The 21,008-nt window shown below is 45.9% G+C and overlaps 1 protein-coding gene across 1 annotated transcript in view; it reads left to right on the top strand.

Annotated features, from left to right (window-relative positions):
- The first annotated feature begins 16,531 nt into the window (after positions 1–16,531).
- The window catches only part of sdk2b (sidekick cell adhesion molecule 2b), a 258,397-nt gene continuing 253,920 nt past the window's right edge, over positions 16,532–21,008 (top strand). Inside the window, exons 1-2 of the mRNA XM_041963350.1 lie at positions 16,532–16,862; positions 17,145–17,321. Of these exons, the coding sequence (XP_041819284.1) occupies positions 16,532–16,862; positions 17,145–17,321 (508 nt within the window). The remainder of the gene's footprint in view (positions 16,863–17,144; positions 17,322–21,008) is intronic.

Below are 21,008 nucleotides of genomic sequence, written 5' to 3' on the forward strand. Positions count from 1 at the left end.
GGACACTTTCCACTTAGCGCAGGTCACCACACTACAGCCTGCAGCCTATACAGAGACCACTGTACCTGTAGACGTTTATTCTTCCTACCGTTCTTCTCCCTGAATGCTAGGCTGAAAAAAAGAAACTCTTCCAAGATGTTCCAATGCACAAAGAGGAAGGACGTATGGATGTGTGGGTGCATCTTTGTGTATTCTGAAATGCCTCTTCTTAGCTCTGCTCGTATAGACAGGCTGCACTGTTTCCTGCAGCCTTCCACCAAATATGCATTGAAAAGCGGCATAGCATGTATTCAGTAGTGTACTATTGATTCTTGTGGGTGTGCAAAGTTTCAGAGGATAATTATTTAGTTCATGCAGAGAAGGACGAGGTTGTAGTTTTGCAATGTGCACGACTTTGTTTTGATCACCTTGTTGGTGTAACTTCTTCAGGCGCAATAATGCAAATAAACGGGCAAATAACTCCCCACAGTTCAAGGAAAAAGATCAAAAAACAGCTCCGACTGAATGTTTGCTGCAGCAGAGAACAGTATGTGCGGCACTGGGGTCACAGAAACATATGGAATCTGTTTTCTCCACCAGAACCTCTCACAACACATGTAACTCAGTGCAGATCAGCAACAAATTAGAGACAATTTGTCAGTGAGAAATATAGTTTGTGTTCTAATAGCTCAAGCTGTTAGCTGGGCGCAAGAAAATGAATTAATTTGCATCCCTGGAAAAGTTTATGCTGACCTTTAGTAAAGCTAAACCTAAGAACACAAACCTACACACATGCACGCACATGGACATTCACATGCTACGGCTGTTCGGAGCTATTTCTATGCATAACAATCTGTTTGTACAAATTCAGTTCGCTACTTAATCGGTGTGGAGCATCTTGAACCAAGCGATGAAAAACACACGTTACAAAGTTCTTTACAAAGTGTCAATAACATGATTCAAACTTTGAAAAAAAACAAAAGATAAAATAATACAAGAAGACGTGGTAGAAAACAAGACGATGAAACGGCAAACAGGATATAGAAGTAAAACTAGAAAAATGAATAAAGTCAAAGCACATGCAGAAAAAGTAGAGGTTTTAGAAGAGATTCTGAAGTCTAATGAGAGTGGGAGTACGGTGGCCTTCGCTGAAAAAATTGAAAAACTTTCCGGATAATCAGTGGCTGCACAAAAGCACATGAACTGATAATATAAACCAGACCAGTGGCTCCTTTGTCAGTGACAAGCTGGGTTTCATAATGAAAGTGATATAATGGAGAATAAGATCTTTTGTGTGTGTGTCTTAAGAGTAAAGCTGTTGCATTTTGAACAAGCTGTAACCAGATCAGTTTAAAATAACTGCAAACGTCTGAGCAGAATTGCTATATTGGAATAAATGAAACAAGTTGTTTCTGTGGAAAACAAGTTGAACATCTTTCCAGCGTTTGTTTGGCTGCAGAAAGTACAAACAGACATGAAATGTCTTTTAATGTCAGCAAGGCAGAGAATCACAGAGAATTATATACCGTAATTACATACAACTGTACATATAAAACAACAACCAGCCAGCTCTTCTGAATTAATCAGGAACAAATAGACAAATGTCAACTGTCACCTGGATGATTAAGATTTCTCCACTGCCTCCCTGAAAGCTCAGAACCAGAAATTAAAAAAAAATAAAGGTGGATTAGAGACCAAAAAACAATATTCAGGTTGGAGAAATGCCACCATTATCAAAAACACAATCGGCTGGTATTTACGCAGTTACTCACACCCACCTGGGGACCCAGCAAACTGTTGCACACCCGCTCATTTAACTCAAGTAAACCCAGATTCACTGCTGCGACTGCACATCACACCACATATTTATACCACAAATAACTAATGATTAAAAAAGGAGCTAGCTGTGACTTCTCTGCAATGAGGGTGGAGAAGAGACTCAACTGTGTGTAAACTGATAGGAAATACTGGTGCATCCGGTTTGGCCCTCTCGCTCCCGTGGTTGGAAGCCGTGCTTTCAGCCCACACGCCTCCCACTGACGGAGGCTAGCGTTAGCTGAGGCAGAACACTGATTGGCATCAGCTGCTTCTATTCATGCTCCACCACCGCTGGTGAAGTAACTACCAGTAATGTCCAATCATATTGGTACGGGGCGGCTGTAACGTGCTGACACTTGCAGCTGCTCCACCTCCCTCCACCGCTCCTCCTTATGGGCGCTAAGCTTTTGGAGTTGCAGATTTGACGTTAATGTGTGTTTGCTGTGGGCGGGTCATCTTTGCCGCTTGCTGCTTGGATCCCATGAGAGGGTCCCTCAAAGGCGGAGCCCTTTTCTGGCAAATGTAACTGAGCAGCCATTCGCTGTGAATGGTCAGTTCCTTCACAAGTGCCTGACTGATTGGTTTTTATTGCTTCATATTGAAGCCTGAAGAAGTGCAGCGCCACGAGAAACGGGAAACCCTGTCACATCATGTTTTTTGACCTTCAGTAGAAAAATGGCCAAACTGACGCACCCCTGTTGTCTTCGATTGAATTAGATCGTACAGATGTACCTTTTAAACTGCAGAGCCACACATGCGGTCAATTGTATTTGCTGTATTTGTTCAGTCTCTGGCCTCAAGTCCTCGATTCCAGCACCTGTTTTATTGCCAGTGGACGCTGCCAATATTTACTAGATGAATGTGTGCTGTTTTTTGCCATCAGGCTCAAGATGCCAGCTCTGTCAGCTCTGAAGGAAGTGCCTCAGCTACTGCAAGAACAACCCCATCACATGGTGTGAAAAGAGGAGGTGTGTACCTAATAACCTAATAAACCTGATAAACTGACAGCATCTTGTACAAGCTGCATGTATTCTTACACCAAGCAAGTAGGTAGCAAAAGCAATGCTGAGAGCATGCTTAACCTTTGCTGCTGTTGTTGTTTGGTGGCTTGTACAGTAGATAGAGACCACACCCCCCCATCTGTTTTCATTTCAAATCAGAGAAACAAAGAACGCCGCCGTCATTTTTTACACGCAGAGCAGGTGCTATCTCATGCAGCTGCAGCCATATTCTCTTTAGAAATTAATAAATGAAAACCTGGAGAAAGAGGATTTGAGAAATGGACCAAAAGAGGGAGAGAGAGGAGGGGGATTTGAGGAGAATTCAGGAACACAGCACCTCTGCTTCATTAAAGCACACGCCTTCCTTAATCGTCCGTGTGCTTTCTCTTTCCTGTGGCGCGTGCCTTGTCATGTGTTTCTCATTCTCCTACCCGCCCATGTTCATGACGTGTGTGCAGATGCACGCTCAGGCTATAATAAATGCCTGTGTCAAGTCGAAATGGAGTCATTTCATAGACACTTGTCTCCAGAAGGTGCACTTTCCTGTCAATATGAAAAAAAAAAAAACGCGCTCCATTCTTAATTGAAAAGCTCTTTGCCTGAAATGATTTCTGCAAAATTCATGAATTATTGAAATGAATGAGGAGATGGAGGCAAAGTGGACCAATATGTCGGATCTTTGAAACTAGCCAAAAAAAAAAAGAAAAAAAAAACCCTTTGCAGCTGCTCAGATCCAAGTGCTTTCTTTTTCTCACTGTCAAGAAGTGGCAAAATACATTTAATTAATTAGACGTTTTGCGCCCGGCCGCTCTCTGTTTTTCATTAAGCTGCGAATCAAACGCCTGAGACAAATGGACATTTCCAGCTGAAACCAGTCCAGCCCCCTCGCTTCTGACACCAACAAAGTTTCAGTGTGGTGATAATGTTCATAAAACATATTGAAGGAAGCATCAAAGATCCATATCTCACCGAGCTGTTTTCGTGACCTCATAGTTCAGCTTTTCTCTGTGGAGAGTGCAGTTAGCTCAGCCGGGTTCCCAGAAGTCTCAGTCGAACGCTCGCAGTGAACTGGCTCTTTTATGCCGGCGCATAGTCTGAATTCTATAGAACTGTGAAGTGGGATGACTTATTTCCAGTGTCCACTGTCCTGGAGATAAAGACTCATTAATTCTCTGCATAGGCAGCGTCAGGTGTTGGAGCACTTTCAAGGCTCGGATGGACCTTTATCATGCAGATGAAAGATGAGTGACTTCACTGATTCTTTGTAAAATGTCAAAGGTACAAGTCTCTGTACATAAAAAGGTAAGGAAAGAAGCTAACAACAGCTCCTCGGGTACATTTCATGTGAAAAATCCAATCAAGCTGAGGATCCCGCTGCGTGCACCGCTAACGGCGAGCAGAAGCTAAAGTTTCTGACTTGTGGAAACCCAGTAACACATTCAGGAGCTTAAAATCAGCTCACTTTCATGTTTTTTTGGGTCAATTTTGGAGGAACGGTGGCGAGACCTCCTGTTATCAGCTGCAGTGATGATGCACTTTGAAATTGCCACTATTTCAAGCAGCCGCCGAGGCCCATGGGTTTATGTTCAGAGCCGTCCGCCATACCAAAGTAATGGGGGGGAAAAAATACGAGTTGAAAGAGGTAAAACTCACAACCATGAGATAAACCTATAGCATTAAATTATCCAGGACACAGCAGCGTTTCTACACTCAGAGCCACTGGTGCCATTAAAGGAAAGGAAAAATAACTCCAGAACCAACAGCTCCTGCAGCTACCAATGCAGAATTCACGTTTCCTTAAGGACACACGGTGAGACTTCACCGAAATGTATTCATTGAGCAAATAATGAGACGGCTCTGTGTGTGTGTGTGTGAGTGAGAGAGAGAGAGAGACATTTTGGGAAAGAAAGTTGGAGCTGAGAGCTGGAAGAGAGGCTGATGTGTTGTCAGATGGACCCGTAACCTGGTTAAGGCGGATCAGAGAGGGAGAGCTGGAGAGAGGGGGAGTCGGGGAGGGGGAGAAGGCGGGTATGTCATGCACAGCACGGAGCCTTTTCTTCTCCTGTTGTCAATTAAAGCAGGCGGCTCTGCACCTGCATGCGGATGCCAGGCCGGCGCTTCTAGCCAGCATTCACCTCGGCACCGGGCTCGCTGTCCAACCGGCTCTTAATGAGGGGCTTTGTGAGGATAAAGGGGGCTGGCGTGTATACTCAGGCGCCCATACATGGCAATTAGGGTGAACCAATCCTGGGGAGATCAAGGACTCGTGCCTCTCTCCCGCTCTCTCTCAGACTCCTTACTCTTTATGCTTTGCTTAAGTAAGACTGATGGACAGACGTGCAGATATTGGATTGCAAGATTTGCAAACGCGTGGGTTTGGAAAAGGACTAACCGTAATCCTCCCAGAATGAATCACCGCTGATGTCTTCCTCACTGGAAGACCACTAACGTGGAATTTACATATTTCATCAAAAGGCGAAATCTTGGAGCGGCACATTTAAGGTTTTTCTGTTCTCAGTCTGTCTTGACAGTTATGGGATTTCATCGGGACACATTTTACAGCTAGCACTCGCACAACAGCGAAAAACCATTTGAATCTTACGGCTCAAACAGATATTGTAGGAGTCGATCAAATGAATTGCCAATAACTTGACAATTGAGTCGGCTCCAGGATGTAAACTCTAGAAAACCTTGATTATCTGGTTTAAAGCTTTAGGAGGGAAGAGTCGGCCGCAAACAGGGAGACATATTTAGCGAGCTGTCATAGATTACGGCGGCGAGATGCAAATTCAGTTCGAGTGTGCCTTTTTACTTCAAGCAGTGTGCCACCCACTACAACCTTATTGTGTTTCTTCTGAGAATTACAGAAATGTGGGCATTACTGCATCATGTGGATGTGACTAATGAACACGCAGGTAGCAAACACCGGGACGTGGAGCGTCTCAGAGCAACCGACCGCCGGAGCAGACAAGCTAACGGCTGAAAGGGCGATATTAGGCACGGGCTTTTGGCTCGTGACGTCAGATTGAGCAGCAGAGGCATCAGAATGCACCATGAGCTCGCAGCTACATAATCCACCACTCCCACCACACAGACCCTGCCGCCAACGACACTCAATCCTACTATGGCGAAGGCGGGTAATGCCTCCGCCATAGTAGGATATGTAATGTAGCGGTTGGACATCTAGTTCCAGGGAGCCTTGCAGTAATAGCTTTTTTTCAGGCTTCTGATTGGCCAACATCACTTTAGGTTTCAGGCTATTTCGCCGCCTGTTGGTTTTGCATCTCTTGGCTGCATGCCAAGTGTGCTATTTGCATTTTCAAGTGGATGGAGATTTTATTTTATTATTATTTTTGAGAACGAAGGAGAGAAACTCCTGTTTTTTTAGAAATACCCATGTACATGTTGCTTTAGCCCTTCTACGGTCATGCTGTCGGCTTCAAGTCACTCCTCTGAACAAAGTTTCTTGTATTTATTTTCTGTTCTGATCAACATCGGAGATGTCTGCTGCGGCAAGACAAATGCAACAAGAACAGTCCAGTTCTGGCAGGAACATTAGAAAGTAACTAGAACAGAGAGAACAATTCTCAACCCCGGTGTGAAGCGAAGATTTTGCTCCTCGCCAGGTCTGAGGACAATGCTTAGTGAGCACGGTGCAGCTGTAAAGAAAAAATAAAATAAAATAAAACACTCACTTGAAGAGACAGCGGGAGTGCAGCAACAGAAAGCGAGTGTGAAGTTAAAGATACATTTGGCAAAGGACTTGGAAAGGAGTGACTGCTCATCAATCACAGCTGAGGTGGGAGAGAGGATGATGAAAATCTCTGTCCATTTGAAAGGTAGAGTCTTCCAATTCTGGGTGTTTGCTTTCTTCAAATAGACAGCCCCCCAAGTGAAGCAAGTCATTCCTGAGATGTAGAAAAGTCAAACCAGAGGTCTTGTCACTCACTGTCTGTCTTACGTGAAAGGCATGTCAACTGTTGCCGGAAGCAAACCTCTTTACGGGATCATTCCGGCGTGGCGGAAATTTTATCCTCATTTTCCGCATTTTGCCTGCATGAAAGCGATCGCGTTATCTCGGAGGCCGCTTTCACACGCACACCCTGTGATGTGCACAAAATCAGCCGGTGAAGGTGATCCATCACTGCTATCGAGAAGATAACAAACATGTTTTGCCAAGTTGCATTAGGACACAGCGCGCCGTGGAGCGCCGACGACCAGCCCGTGGTTATCACGTTTCTAGCCAAGCATGTAATTGTGTGATCGCTGCCAAGCTGCGATGACACCGTGTTCTCTTTGCTCTTTAATTTTCCTCGTCCATGTATGTTTTCAGTACGTACAGAAATGCTCCGTCACTCTTACTGCAAACACTGAATCTAAATGTTAGCTGTATTCAGAGAAGCTGAAATCATTCATATTTGCTCGGGAAATACATTCGTGCAAACGCACATGTTCGCTGGGAAAGGTGCGTTCAGAGGTGCGGCCAACATGACATGACAGACATGCTCCAGCCCCAGCTAGGTCTGACGGGCTAATAGTTTACTTTGCCAGCGTTTGATGTGGAAGGCCTTAGCCCCATAAAATTTACTGTAACCCTTCCAATAAGCATGATAGCAATCCCAGAAGCATGTAATTACAATTACACACACTGACAAATGAATTTCCAATTTGCACAGGCCGTTTATCTCCTTAAGCAAGTCGATAGCTTCACCGTTTTGCATCCTGTCAAATAAATTCATTCTATTATATCTCCATTTACCATTTTAATTGGGGAAGCAGCCAATGGCAGAGTTGGTAGGTTGGGACAGTTCAGGCTGGTTGCAAGCCGTGCAACTCGATCTAGTTTTGCTGTTGTACATCAAGGTTGTGTTCAATTATTGCCACAGACTCTTTTTAGTGAAATGATTTCAGGTAGCTTTTCAATGGAGGGAAAGGAAACGGTTCCCTCTTTTAGTTTTGTTCTGGTCTCCAAAATAATCCCAAGATGTGACTTTAAGTCAGCCACACTGCATGGCAGGAGATAACTGAGAGAACTGCATCTATTTCAGCCAACAGGTTCAGCAAGTGCAACATGGGTTAGTGGTGTTTGGACTGCCAATCACATGACCTGCTGAGTCTTTAAGATGTGTGCTAAGAGGAAATTTAAGTGAGGCCCATGCATGTGAGCTTTCTGTATGGATGCAAGTGCCCTCTGGCATTTTCTTGAGTGGCGAGGATGTGTTGGTTCAGGGTCACAACGATACAGCCAACAACAAAAGGCAAGGTGAAGTCTGGCCCTGGAAGGCTGCAGAGAATCCGTGGATGTGGGCCAAGCAGGACCTTTGCTACGTGAAAGGTCCCCACGTCCCTGACATTCAGAACGGCGATGCTGACGTCATGGCCATTCGCGGCCGCCACCGGGAGAGCGACATCTGCAGCTCGGCTTCGTGAGCCAGATCCTGAGTCTGGGTGGGTGGAAGTGGATTTGTTTGCCTCGAATCAAAACAACGACTGCCTCCTGTAGCTTTCCCTCAATCAACACAACAGTCCACCCCCACAGGTGGACACATGGTGCGCGTGAAATATGGCTAAATAAAGCTGCTTTATGCATTTTGCCTCAATTTGTCCTCAACACAATTAGTCTGTCATTGTGGAAGGTAGTAATATAATAGATGCAGAGAAAGGAAGATGGAGTGTGTGTGACTGCTGAACAGCATGCCACATTTTGTGTATTTTCACTCTTATTTGACTCACCTGGTTTGTACTAACTGCCGCTGGGGCCTAAAATGTTAGAGGAGGGGAAAGCATCCCAGTCTTTAGCTGGATTAGGATCACTGAGCCTGTCACTTGCTGAGAAGAGAACATCAGGATTTGTATGATTGTCTTTAATAACTTTACAAGTTTGGAAATAAGACCTCCCAGCATTTTTCACTCCTTTCTAAAAAGTTGTGCTGCGCTCACTCAAGATCTCAAATCTGTTTTCTCTCATTTGCACTCAGTTCTTCTTCAGGCTCCCTTGCAGGATTCCTCCAGCGTTGGTGAAAATTAGCCTAATTTTCCCAGACAAGAAACTCTGCCTGTGATATTCACAGCTGTTTTTTTTTTCCTGTAGAGAGGATACAGTTTGTTGTCCTTTGTTTGTGTCCCAACCTTCACAACGAACTGAACTGGTCTGATATCAGCATCTCAAGGTAGCGTATAGAATTTGATGTAAAAAATTTGAACTGATAATGATAAAGACGGCAACAACGGCAGGACTGGATGTCTTACAGAAAATTTATTTTCATTTCTTACCAATATTTCAGCTGTTTTCAACTTCTTTGCTTGGTTTGGTGGCATTTAAGGTCATACACATACTGCAGGGGTTTTTTTTGTTTGTTTTTTTTTTCAAAGGTTTAATTGAATTACAAGATGATGGACAAGAAAAATTGTTTTCATAATCATCAAAAATCTGTGGGTTGGAGCATAATATGTGAAGGACGCGGACAGATAGGATTCAAATAGGATTCCAAACTGAATGACATGCCATGTGCATTAATGCACAAGGGTTCAGTCCATTCAAGAGTGTGATTGATAGGATGACACACACATGCACACACGCACACACACAAACCTAATTAAGGAAAGGCTGCCGCACTTGCAAGAAATCTCTATGGCAAGATGAGGCAACAAGTAGAATTACTGGGTGAGGAGGAAGTCCAGCAGTGAATCCATCATGTGTCCTTGCTCCTCCACTTCCTGAAAGAGTGTCATTATCTCCTCTGAGGTGCACAGAAGAAAACAATCTCTCCACAAGCCATTAAATATGACAGGGGCAGGTCTGAGGATGAATTTAAAAAGGTAATAGTGGCTTATCTACGTGTACGAGGCGGCACACAGTAAGTATTGCGTGCGGTCTTTATGCGTCCACTTTGTCTTTTTCTCTATCTTGTGCCGCACGCGTGGACAGGCAGGCATGATGAACAGATACATAAAGGAGCGCACATTATTGCATTAGGTATGTTTAACCTTCAATAAACACTTATTCCCTTGAGACAAAACAGCCATTGGTCACATTTGGCAGCTCTCAATCTGTCTGACATGTACCAATCTGAGCGCAAACAACTAAACTGGAAAAGTAAAATGTTGCTCAGGGGGTAAATAGCTCTTTTAGGACGCCTTACTGTCAGAGCCTTCCTCCAGAGAGGAGCAGGAAAAGCGAAACAAAAGCAGCTTTGCACCCACCAGCCACCTTCAACACTATGGGGGCGTGAGGGTCGAGGCTCCACCATGCACGCTGACATTGTAGCAGCGAGTTGGGCACTGAATGCCTTTTCTGGCTCTAGGCTCAATGACGCACTGACCTGACCGCAAATCAGTGGGCGGGGGAACATCAATCCTCCATCTGATAAAGGCTCCAAAGGTTTTCCGTTTGCACCAATTACGGCACTGTATCGAGCGATGTTTGATCCAATCTGCCCCAAAGAAATGAACCCAAAGGAGGCCGAGGGCATATTTACAGTACGTTGGTGGTAGGTGCACATACCCCCACTTCCATTTGTAGATGATAGGTGCATTTAAACTGTATGTATATGCATATGAGTTCATGTGTCAATGAAATAGACTAAGGGCAGAGCTGAAAATTGCTGGTTATGCTGGAAGCACCACACGCTAACTTGGCAGCGGCGTTTAGTCCAGCATTTCAACACGGAGCCGGTTCGAGGCAGAACATCTGGGACACTTCGGATCTGTCGGATGGGTTTAAATCCCAGAATACAATCAAGACCAAAAGAATGATGGTCCATTCCTGCTCTGACATGGCGTCATCTTCATTCTCCCCACCCAGAGATAAAAGTGAAGCTTAATGGTGGCTGCACCTCTTGTGGCCCAGGTAATCTATCAGCCGCGGCTGTGTTCGCTAGTTTGTTAGTGTGACACACGCTTGTGCATCTGTGCTCGTTGCTGTATATGCTACAAGCTGGTTTCGACAAGCTTGTCCAATCTGAGGAAAGCGTCTGAATCCACAGCCAGATGGAGGATCGTCTGCTGGTTTCTTCGAGTGCTCGGATTTATCTAGAACACTTTCAACAGCCACACTTTCTAGCCTTTAGCCAGTGTCAAGGCAGGCAGATTTTCAAGTGTTGTCTTGTAAGGTTATATAATATCTCTAACAGCTTATGCTCTACAGTGTATTCCTTAATCAATCAGTCTGCAAGATTAACGATTAACTATAAAGGCTTGTAGTGAAGCCAGCATTTATTCATATCCCACATATACAGTGCATTCTGAACATATTATTATTAGCACACACACACACACACACACACAATCTCTTTTTACGGCATATTCAAATCACTGCGACATTAAAAATAAAACATAAGTCCTATTTGGAGGGATCCTGCAAAACAATAAATAAAGCTGCTGATGAAAACTAACTTCCAGATCACTGGTGGAAGAGTTCAAACCTGTCAGCAATTCAGTCGAAGGTCAAAACCTCGACCTGTCCAAACATCAAGGCCCAGCTGTGTGAACTTGGGCGACCGGTCACATATACTGAATATATGAATGCGACTTTATGAGTGGGAAATGATGCATTTGTGTTTTTTGTACAGCGGAGAGTACATAGTTACACGTGACAGCGTTACTGTAGAGAAAAAATATGTAATCAAATAACTACGTTACTGATCAAAATGTTGGTGATTACTCATTGCTGCATGTGAATATGTTTTCAGTATGTTGCTTTGTTATACTTTGTTATATTTCCTGGCCATGCAGGTCAACAAAGCCAACAAAGGGACACTGTTTTTTTTATACTAGTACGCAGTATGAAAGCGTTGAATCAATTTCGCAGTATTTTGCACAATTTTCCGCAACATGAACATTTCCCGAAGGTCTCTAACTACCTGTCTGACGACTGGGCTCCTCCACTCCGAAGACATGGGAGCACGTTTTCATTTCATGATCAATTTTTGCAAAACTGCCAATATTCAAACTCTGCAAAGTTGATTTCTTCCTTCAAATAGCCACAAGTAAAGTCAGTGATAAAAACAGCATGCGAAAATTGGTTAAAAAAAAAAACTTCCTGTTGTTTGTCCAGTGGTTGTTGTGACTCTCAAGCGCTTTGCATTGTGGGACACAGCAGGCGAGATAGACAAAGTCCAACATCTGGGTATTTTTACTGCAGATTTAGCTTTTTTTTGCATACCACATGCTACAGTTTCGAATACAGCCTACGTCTCGGCGGGCTCCGTTCACTAAGCAGTGTGAGTGTTGCTTTTGATTGGCTCTCGTCTTTGAATTTACCACCTCTAGTCTACCAATCAGATCCTTAAGAACGACTTTCAGGCCTGGAAATCCAACAGTATTCTCCTAATGAAATCAGAAAAGGCTTGTTAACCAGCGAGTCAGCAGGTGAGTACATGCAACCACAGTTTAAAACACACGCTAGAAAAGCAATCAAACAAAATAAGTTACATTAATTTGATGAAGTAATTAAAATAGTTACATTACTTATTGTACATTTTTAACAGGATAACTAGTGCCTGTGTGCAACTTGTTTCAAAAGCAACCTTCCCAACAGTGCGCATCATTTATTCATTTGACCACAGGTCTTCCTGTTGATCCGCTCCTTACTGTAGGTCTTTAAAGTTTCACCAATTCTAACTTCTTTAGGTATCAAGCCGGAGGTCTCAGAGAAGCTGGGAAAGCGCTGACAGCCCGAAAAGCGTTTAAAAATTCAACAGCAAACATCTCCTGTGCTTTATGTTTCTCCTGTTATTTTCATCTCAGTGCCGTGAACACCACAAACAAAGTTCCATCCACTTACATTGCATCTGCATAGCAGCAGAAATCTCACACGAAACCAAAGCGGCCTTCACGGCTCAACACCACTTAGAGTTAAAGCATGTTTTTTTTTTGAAGGGAATTTGAACAACGCCGGTACCTTAAAGGGATGTTTTACCCAAAGTGTCATGATTTATTCTGCAGCCTCCTGAATGTATGAGAACGGGAGCGCGGCGCATATGTGAAGCAGGGGGTGATGCAGTCAGATGCAATCGCTGCTCAGGTGCTGCACAATCAAATCCACGCACTCGGCCTCATAAACCATTTGAGAGTCTTTGGCGTACCTGCTCGCAGAGCGGAGCAGGCGGAGTGTTTGCTGTGGGGTGGTAAAAATGGATTTACAGGCAAATCAGCAACAACAAGCAGACTGACGTGTCATCCGAGCGCTTCCCCTGTTTCTCGTGTTCGCGTCTCAAACCGTGTTACTCCCTGAAGCAGTTTTCTGTCTTTCTCCGCTAACTCCTCCGCCCACCCTCTGTACCTTTCTGTCTACGTCACACGCGTTCCTCTGCCCAGGTTGGCGCGGCTCCGCTCAACATATTTCTTTTCTATTTTGACCATCTGTCTCATTTACACAAACAGTTCTGCTCCTCGTTCCTCTCCCTGCTTTCTGACTGATCTCGCTCTCTCTCTGATGAATACCACTCCACTTTTCTTTTTCTCGTCTCCATCTGCTAAAATGCCTACGATTAAAGATCCTTACATAAATTAGACTGCCCGTCGGGTATTTTTAAATGTCACTTTTTTTTCTTTGCTTTGCAAGTTCTGTGCTATTTGGCTTCCCTGCTGTGAGTATGACAGGGAAGCACGATGGCATTGGAGCCGCTGTACTAAAGAAAGTATTCTTCATAGTTGAGCCTATTGAACCCAAGATGTCGCCATAATTCTATGACCCCGCTTTTCAACTCAAAGGTAATTCGTCTGGAAGGTTGGTTGACTGGTGGCGAAAAGAGACCTGCAGATGATTATGTTTCCAACATAAAAACTCAAATATCCAGAGATTAAAAGATAAAAGAAAGTAAGTTGCTCGCAACTAACCCCGCTCCTATAAGCTCCAAGACGTGAACCCACCTGAACTTGTGAATGAACAATGCTGCACACATTTCCTTCCGAATGAGACTGCGGTCAGTTCAGCGTGCTTTGCGTCGGCTGGTGTTGCTCAGACGGTCGGCAAAGCGCCGCGGGGGGAGGCCGTACGTCTTTCTCTATCAGAGGGAGACTATGACAGATCTTTATTGTAATTGGCCTTGGAGGTAATGAGCAAAGCTCATCACCCCGCCGGCCTCCCGCCGAGCTCCCGTTCCCATTATCCCCTGCTCGTTCCGTTTCATTAAACCTCCAGTGAGGTTGGTCAGGGTGCTGGAAGAGAGGATGGAGCATTCATATTGGTTAAGAAGATCCCGTTCCCGTGACGCCTCTCCTTAAAATGGACACTAATTGACAGAGATGTGTTAACGGCGTGAGAAATGTTTGATAAATAGCAGCAAGCCTTTTATCTAATGGCGAGGCCGAGCGTGTGCTCCTCTGCTTCAGCTTTTTCAGGAAGATGATGGCCTGCAGGAAAATCTCATTGGAGGTTAATGCGTCCACTGTTGCCCTCAAGTTGTGGTGTGTGTGTGTGTGTGTGTGTGTGTGTGTGTGTGTGTGTGTGTGTGGAGCATGTGAACTTCACAGATCTCTGTAAAGCACTCAACAGTCTTCCCTCAGGTGTTTCTTCCTCGTTTGGAGTTCTTTGCCTCGATCTTTCCATCTGGGCAGCCAGCAGACCACTTCTCTCTGATATCATTTCACTTTTGCAACTATTGGCATGTAACGTGTGTATACGTCTCTATTTGAGTTCTCGCCTCACCTCCGCTGAAATCCTCACGACCCAAACCGAGGCGAGGCTCCGCGCTGTTGATCGGGGCTGTGGTCTTTCAAATGATGCCCTTTGTTGTTCGGATGCCTCTCCTCCTCCTCCTCCTCCTCCTCCTCTCCTGTTTTCAGCCCTGTTCCTCTCCTCCAGGCCTCAGAAGATGCAGGGTGAGTTTCGCCTCTGAGTGCCTCTTTCACTTTGTTGATAGAAATGAAATGAGCAGAGATTTATTGTCAGCGCTGCACTTCATGGTCGAGTCTGAATGGAAATTGTGCTGCTGGGGTGCGAAGGTGTGAACAAGGGTTTTTGTTGGAACTGGTGAGAAGGGTTCTGGCGGCGGGTATAAATATCTCTGATTTTTAGCAGGTTGTAGCCAATTTACTCCAAATTGCACACTTAAAATCACAGCTAATCGTGCCGCAAACCCTCTTAGAAATCTACATTTCCATCAACTCAGGCAGCTGTTGATTTCCTCCCTTCTCTTGTTTGAAAATGTTTTAACGGACGCTTGAAACTTGCAGTGGCTGAATTTCATTTCATGCAGGAGTGAATAGCAACCGCTGGCTGCCAGGAACAATGGGAAAAAACACATTCAAAATCTCAACTCGTCCAGCATGCGTTCGAGTGTGGACGGCAAACCGTGCTGGCACGGTCCTTTAAGAGGAAAGTGTGTTTTCTCCAATTACGTCCAGATATCTCTGCCCTCCTTTCCGCCTCGTCGGCTGTGCCAAAAATGGCATCTGATGGTCTGGTTTAAGGTGTTAAATATGGATGCCCAGGGCAAATGTCAGAATAACTTGAAATAATTGCAGTCTGCTGCAAATAACTCCGAATCATTACCACTTGTGTGGTTAATTCTGCGGCCAGATAAAAAAGAGTGTCTTAAACCGAGGTGCACACAGCTTGCAGTAAGCTGCTTCCGCACCTGTGATCACTGCTCGCCGCTGCTCAACGACACCAAAACCCAACACCTGCAGCCATTTGGCATCTGCAGGGAAAGGGAGAGGAAAAAAGGCCCTACAAACAAACGACTTTGCCACTCGTGTGCAGATAGATGTGGCTCGAAACACCGTGTCCAGGGATTTTCTAAATTACCCTCTTGCTGAGTTCAGTCACAGTAAGTGCTTTGAAAAATCATAATCTGGTCCCCGAGCAGCCCCGGGGGTGGCGGAGGAAGCAGTCCGTCTTGGTTTTCCTGATGCTAACTCTCCTGTTATTAACTTTTGTGCAAGGTGTCATATTTTTATAAGAGGGAGAAAAGCCAACAGAAGCCTGAAAATCACGCTGAGAAACAACAGAGGCTATTACCGCGGTGCATTATTTCCTCGCTGCCCTGCGGTGGCTTCGGTGGGACTTGCCATTCGCAAAAACATTGCAAGCATTAAGCACTCCTGCTTTCTCCTGGCAATGCACTGTCATTTCCAAGACGGGAACATTTGCTCTGTCATGCTCCCTCACTCTCTCCCTTGGCCTTTACAGATACTGTCATTTTGGAAACAGCGTTTGCTCAGTCGCTCTCTATCAACCCCTCCTTCCTCTCCCTCCCTCTCTCTGCTCTTCCTCCTTCTGTCCGCCACTCAGTCATTTCTCACCTCCTCCTTCTCCTTGTTCTCCTCTCTTCTCCCTCACAGGCAGAGCACAGACAAGATAGCATGCAGCAGTCGAAGCACGGCCATTTGTGTCTTTTTCTATTCACGTCATGCGCCTCAAACGGCGTGGGGAATTACATTCCACAGCCGACAGAGAAGAACAATACAACCAAGCTGAAAGTGCGGCCAAAATATAAATCCCTGTAATGATGCAATGGGGGATAAAAAATAAAATACTAGAAGGTCAGCATAGTCAGACACATTATACATCCCCACAGAAATATTACAATGATTTCTCCTCAGGCGCCCTAAGCAGGACTCTACTCCAGACCCTGGCGACACAAGCAGAGCACGTGTTCCTTAAATCATGTTAACAAAGGGCTTTATTCATTCCACCTTTTGGTGATGTGGAAAGCAATGAAATCCTCTCATGAAAAGCCTGTGCCGGGCTGTGCTGTAACGCAGGGTGCGTTTTCGCGCTTGGCCGCATGGTGGCAACCTGCGCTGCGTTGCCGGCGCGCCAGCTTCTAATGTTTCCTCATAAAGAACCCGGGACTCGTCCTCATCCGACGCACACCGGCAGCCGGGCTCTCCTCCGCGGCAGGCTCCGACCGTGGCAGTGTGACTATACGTGCAAGTTTCTCCCCCCCACCCCACCGCTGCTCCCAATCTCCGCTCTCCGAGCCGCCGAACTTCCTCTCAGTGTTCCCGTCAAACTGAATCGCCGACCTTGGCAGTGCGCTTTGGAGGAAAGAAAAAAAGAAACTGCAGCCAGTGGCCGCTCGGTTTGCGGACGACGAGGGAAGTTTAAAGTGAGAGGCAGGAATAAAAAAGACGGAAACAGCATCTCAAGGACGCGAGAAGTGTCGATGAAAAAGTATGACGGCTTCTCACAGGTGCGGCGAGGAACGGACTGGATTTGGATTTAACCTGGATTCATCCGACTGAGTTGCGTCCAGTACTTCAGAGACGGCAACTAAGACTGCTTCGGCACTCATCGGAAAATATCACACCATCCTTCGGGGTCTGTGGAACTGGAGCAAATTTGGGCTGTAAAACAAATATAGACCCTGTTTGACCGAATTTCTCCGGTCGCGGCAGGCTGCGACGGCGGTTCGGGTTTTTGCGCTCCCGGATCGGTGCGCTCCGCCCGGCTCGAGCGGTTCCCAGACGGGGAGACCCGGCAGGCAGCGGGGCAGACAACGGCAGAACCACGCCGGGACTCGGACCCAGTAGCGCGCTTCCAGCTCACCGGGCACTTGTTGTCCGGTCTGCCCGGTTTGGGACCATGTTTGAGGACTCCTGGAGCAGATCGATGTGGCGCGCCACATGGATTTTATTTTTTTCCTTACTCATCCGGTCCACTCAAGCTCAAGGTAAGAGGGACACTGCCGGGGCCACGGTGCCGATTAGTCATCAGACAAGCCATTAGTGTCTGTGGCTCCCCCGCTATGCTGCTCCTGTGGTACCGTTTCCGTTCTGCTGGTATCGGATCTGTGATGTGTTCATTATTCTTTGCCTTTTGCACGCAGCCTATAATTTTCTCATTAGGCTACACATCACTGTGACACACACACACACACACACACACACACATATACACACACACTGTCTTAATTGCATACTAGTGGCACACAAACACACACACACATTGGCAATCCCTCGCTGCTGTTATTTCATTGATTACGCATTCCAGTGCCACTTTTCCCCACACGTGTTCCACACAGCCCTGAACTTCACCTTTAACCCTGAACTTTATGAAGTTCTGCTCCTGCACGAGCTGTGTGTCGCATTTGTGATGGAGAACATTTTGGGATGCTCAGGGTTTATGATGTAGCCTAGTTAATGATGAAGACCCAGCATTTTCTTCCCAGCTGTTCTGATGTTTAGAGTTTTCTAGGTCGAACATGCCGCTCGCAGTGAATATGTCATTAGAAGCCCAGCTGTTAAAAAAAATGTTAATCTGATTAATAAGTGCTAATTAATTAATCAGCTCTCTCCTCGGAAATTAAACTTTGCGCGCGAGACGCGCGCAGCACATAAACAGATGCACGTGGATGCGCGGCGGTGAATGCGCGCGCGTGCACGTCGAGCGTTGGATGTTGGGAATTAATTGGTTCTGGGAGAATTATGCGGCCTGTTTTCCACCCCTAGCACGAGGGGAGCAACAGCCCAGTGTGGCAGTTTGCAGGGAACGAATCGATGTTTTTCAGCAGTCGTCACTGGCGACTCGCATTCTCAGAGCAATAATCCCACAAGATCCCTGTAATGTTCCTGTGGAGACCTGGAGTGTGTCTCTGGTGCCCAGCAGAGAGTCTGCTGCAACCTCAGGCCTTCTGCCTTTTTATTTTTACCCAGCTATTACATCCCTCTAGGGTGGTCACTTTTATATGATATTTGTATAGTAGGCTGTTATCATTAATGACAGTTTGTGAGAGAAAAGCCAGCAGCTCTGGGAAATGTGACATATTCTGCTTCTCACTTTGATCTGAATGTACTTTTACTGTAAGTTTAGACCAGAGTGGGGTCTGTAGTTAGCACCACTGGTCCTTTAGGGTCCTCCAGGAGGCCCCCAGCTACCTCACTCACTATCAAAGGGAGTTAATGGAAATCAACTGAAGGATTCTGATCTTGATCAATAGTCATTTGCAGTCCTTTAAGGTGGAACTCTGGTGTGTCTTTGACATTTTGATGTTTGCAAACCGTCATATTCGCAGCACGTATGCACAATGTGCATTCAGCGTGCTTGAACGTGCTGTTTTTGGGTGACCCGGACACTTGCATGGTGACACACGGCGGCATGGCTTTCCACCGCAGCACCCTCTCCGCTCTCAGGTAATTGGGATTCAGGTGTTGCTGCGGCTGCAAGGAGGGAGTATTACCTCTCTGGATAGACTCTAAGCCCTCAGTGGCGCTCACTCAATAATACAATGTAGAGACGATGAAAAAAAAAACAAACAAGGCAGATATCCATCATTCATGAGGGCATATCCTGGTGCCTGACATTTACAGGAGATTGATAACTTGTGTGTCCTAGGGATTAAGAAACCTGACATTGTTGCTTCCTTCCTCGCTGTAACTGTATCTCTGCCTACTGCTGCCTGTATCTGATTCTCCTCCCCTGTCCTCCCTCTCGCCCCCTCTTAATGCTTATTTAACCGAGCAAGTTAAATAAGAGCACATTATTTACAGCGGCGGCCTGGGGAGAAGGTCTTGCCTGTTTTTTGTTGGTTTGGACGTGCATGGCTGCATGAACCAATATGGCGTGTGACTGCGTATGCGTGGAAGTTGGGGATGAAGCGTGCCAGTCGCGCTCGGTCCGTCCAGCGGCGGCCCTCAGATTTCATTACATAGCCGCTCCTGCGTCAAAAAAAAAAAGAAAAAAGAAAGAAATGTAGGATTTAATTGGACTCACTTCAGACCGTTCGGAGTGCGGCTCATTGAAAGTGACCCCAGTGTGGGCTGCTCTCTTTCCACGCGATGATTAAAGAACATGATGAGGCGAGTAGCATGCCTCTGGATGGACATGTCAGCCACCGCTTGCCACATTTTAATGACCAGTCTACTGAAACGGCTTTTTAACGACGGGAGAACGGCCTTCATCAGAGCAAAGTGCTGCGACGTCCTGCCTTAAGGCTCGCCGAGCAGAGGGGGCTAATCTTCAGTTCTTGTGTTTTGTATGTTGTCATTTATCATCATTGTGCAAGGCAAAAAAAAAAAGAAAGACGTTTCAGTGTTAATAAACACACTTCAGTACCTGACTGATGGCTACAAAATTCACTCTTGCTCTGTTTGTCGTTTTGGTGTTCTCATCTAAAAACGCGGAAGCATTCTGCATTTCAAACGAAGGCGCCGTAACGCTTAAACACACTATTTTTGGTAACAAGCACGCTCGTGGCGTGTAGAAGGAGAAAACAGGCCGTCCTCTCAACTCGCCCTGGACGTTTTGTTCAAAGTGACAGTTATAGGAGCTGTCTGGCCTGTCCCACTGTTCGCCCTCATTCATTTACTGAGGTCATGCCGAGACAATGCTGCGCTCGCCTGCTGTTTTTATCATTTCTAACGCGTCTATTTTGGAGCTCGGAGCAGCGGGGGAGGGCTCCATCGGAATGTCATGTTTGGCATACATACTTCTGCATCACTCAGCGTCTGCAGATTAGCCTGACTGGCTACAGCTCGACTTTAGGAGCTTTAGAGGGAGTTGAGGACTTCATTTTGTCAGAGGCGCGGCGCTCAAACTAACATCCGTAAGGATGGTTGTGACAGAGTGTGAGGGGAGGGGGCTTGTCTGGCGAGGCCGTGCAACATGTTTTAGAGTGACGGCCCGCTTTTAGCTTACTGTATTCGACATGGACCTTGACACAGTAATAGAAGTCAAGGATGTCATCTCTGTTTTAAATCTCTTATGAGATTGGATTGAAAAGCGCGTGCAGTTTGGTCGCACCTCTCGACTGCGTCAGACGGAAGCAAAATTGGATGCATTCTTATCACAGGAGGCAAAGTAGGGCACATAATCACAACGTAAAGCGGACATTTTTTAGTGTCCTAGTCAGTGGCTTTCAGCTGATGAGGAAGCTGCAGCTGAACGTGGCAATATTAGACTGTTGAGGTTCCAGTGCGTCCGTCTTTTATTTCCTTGACTCGACGCCTCGCCTGGTCACATGTTTACGCCATCAAGATGCCCTGTTTGTGCAGGCATGTTGTGTTTGTGCGCACTCGAGTCCCTGAGCAGCGAATCTCCCATCCAGTGGAGGTAAAACACAGACAGCAAATGTCTGAAGCGCAGATCAAGATTACTGATCAAAGCTTCCTTTGATGTTTGATTGGAGCCACTCCTTTATTAGGCAGCAGGCACAAGTGTTCTTTTTAGGATTATTCGACATGATGGATCTGGCCAAAGCTGAAGTTTGAGATTATAGAGCGAGTGATACGTGGAGATGCAGCGGGGTTTTAGTCAATGTCTCC

Source organism: Chelmon rostratus, chromosome 21 (genome assembly GCF_017976325.1).
Source record: "Chelmon rostratus isolate fCheRos1 chromosome 21, fCheRos1.pri, whole genome shotgun sequence".
NCBI classification, from domain to species: Eukaryota; Metazoa; Chordata; class Actinopteri; order Chaetodontiformes; family Chaetodontidae; genus Chelmon; species Chelmon rostratus.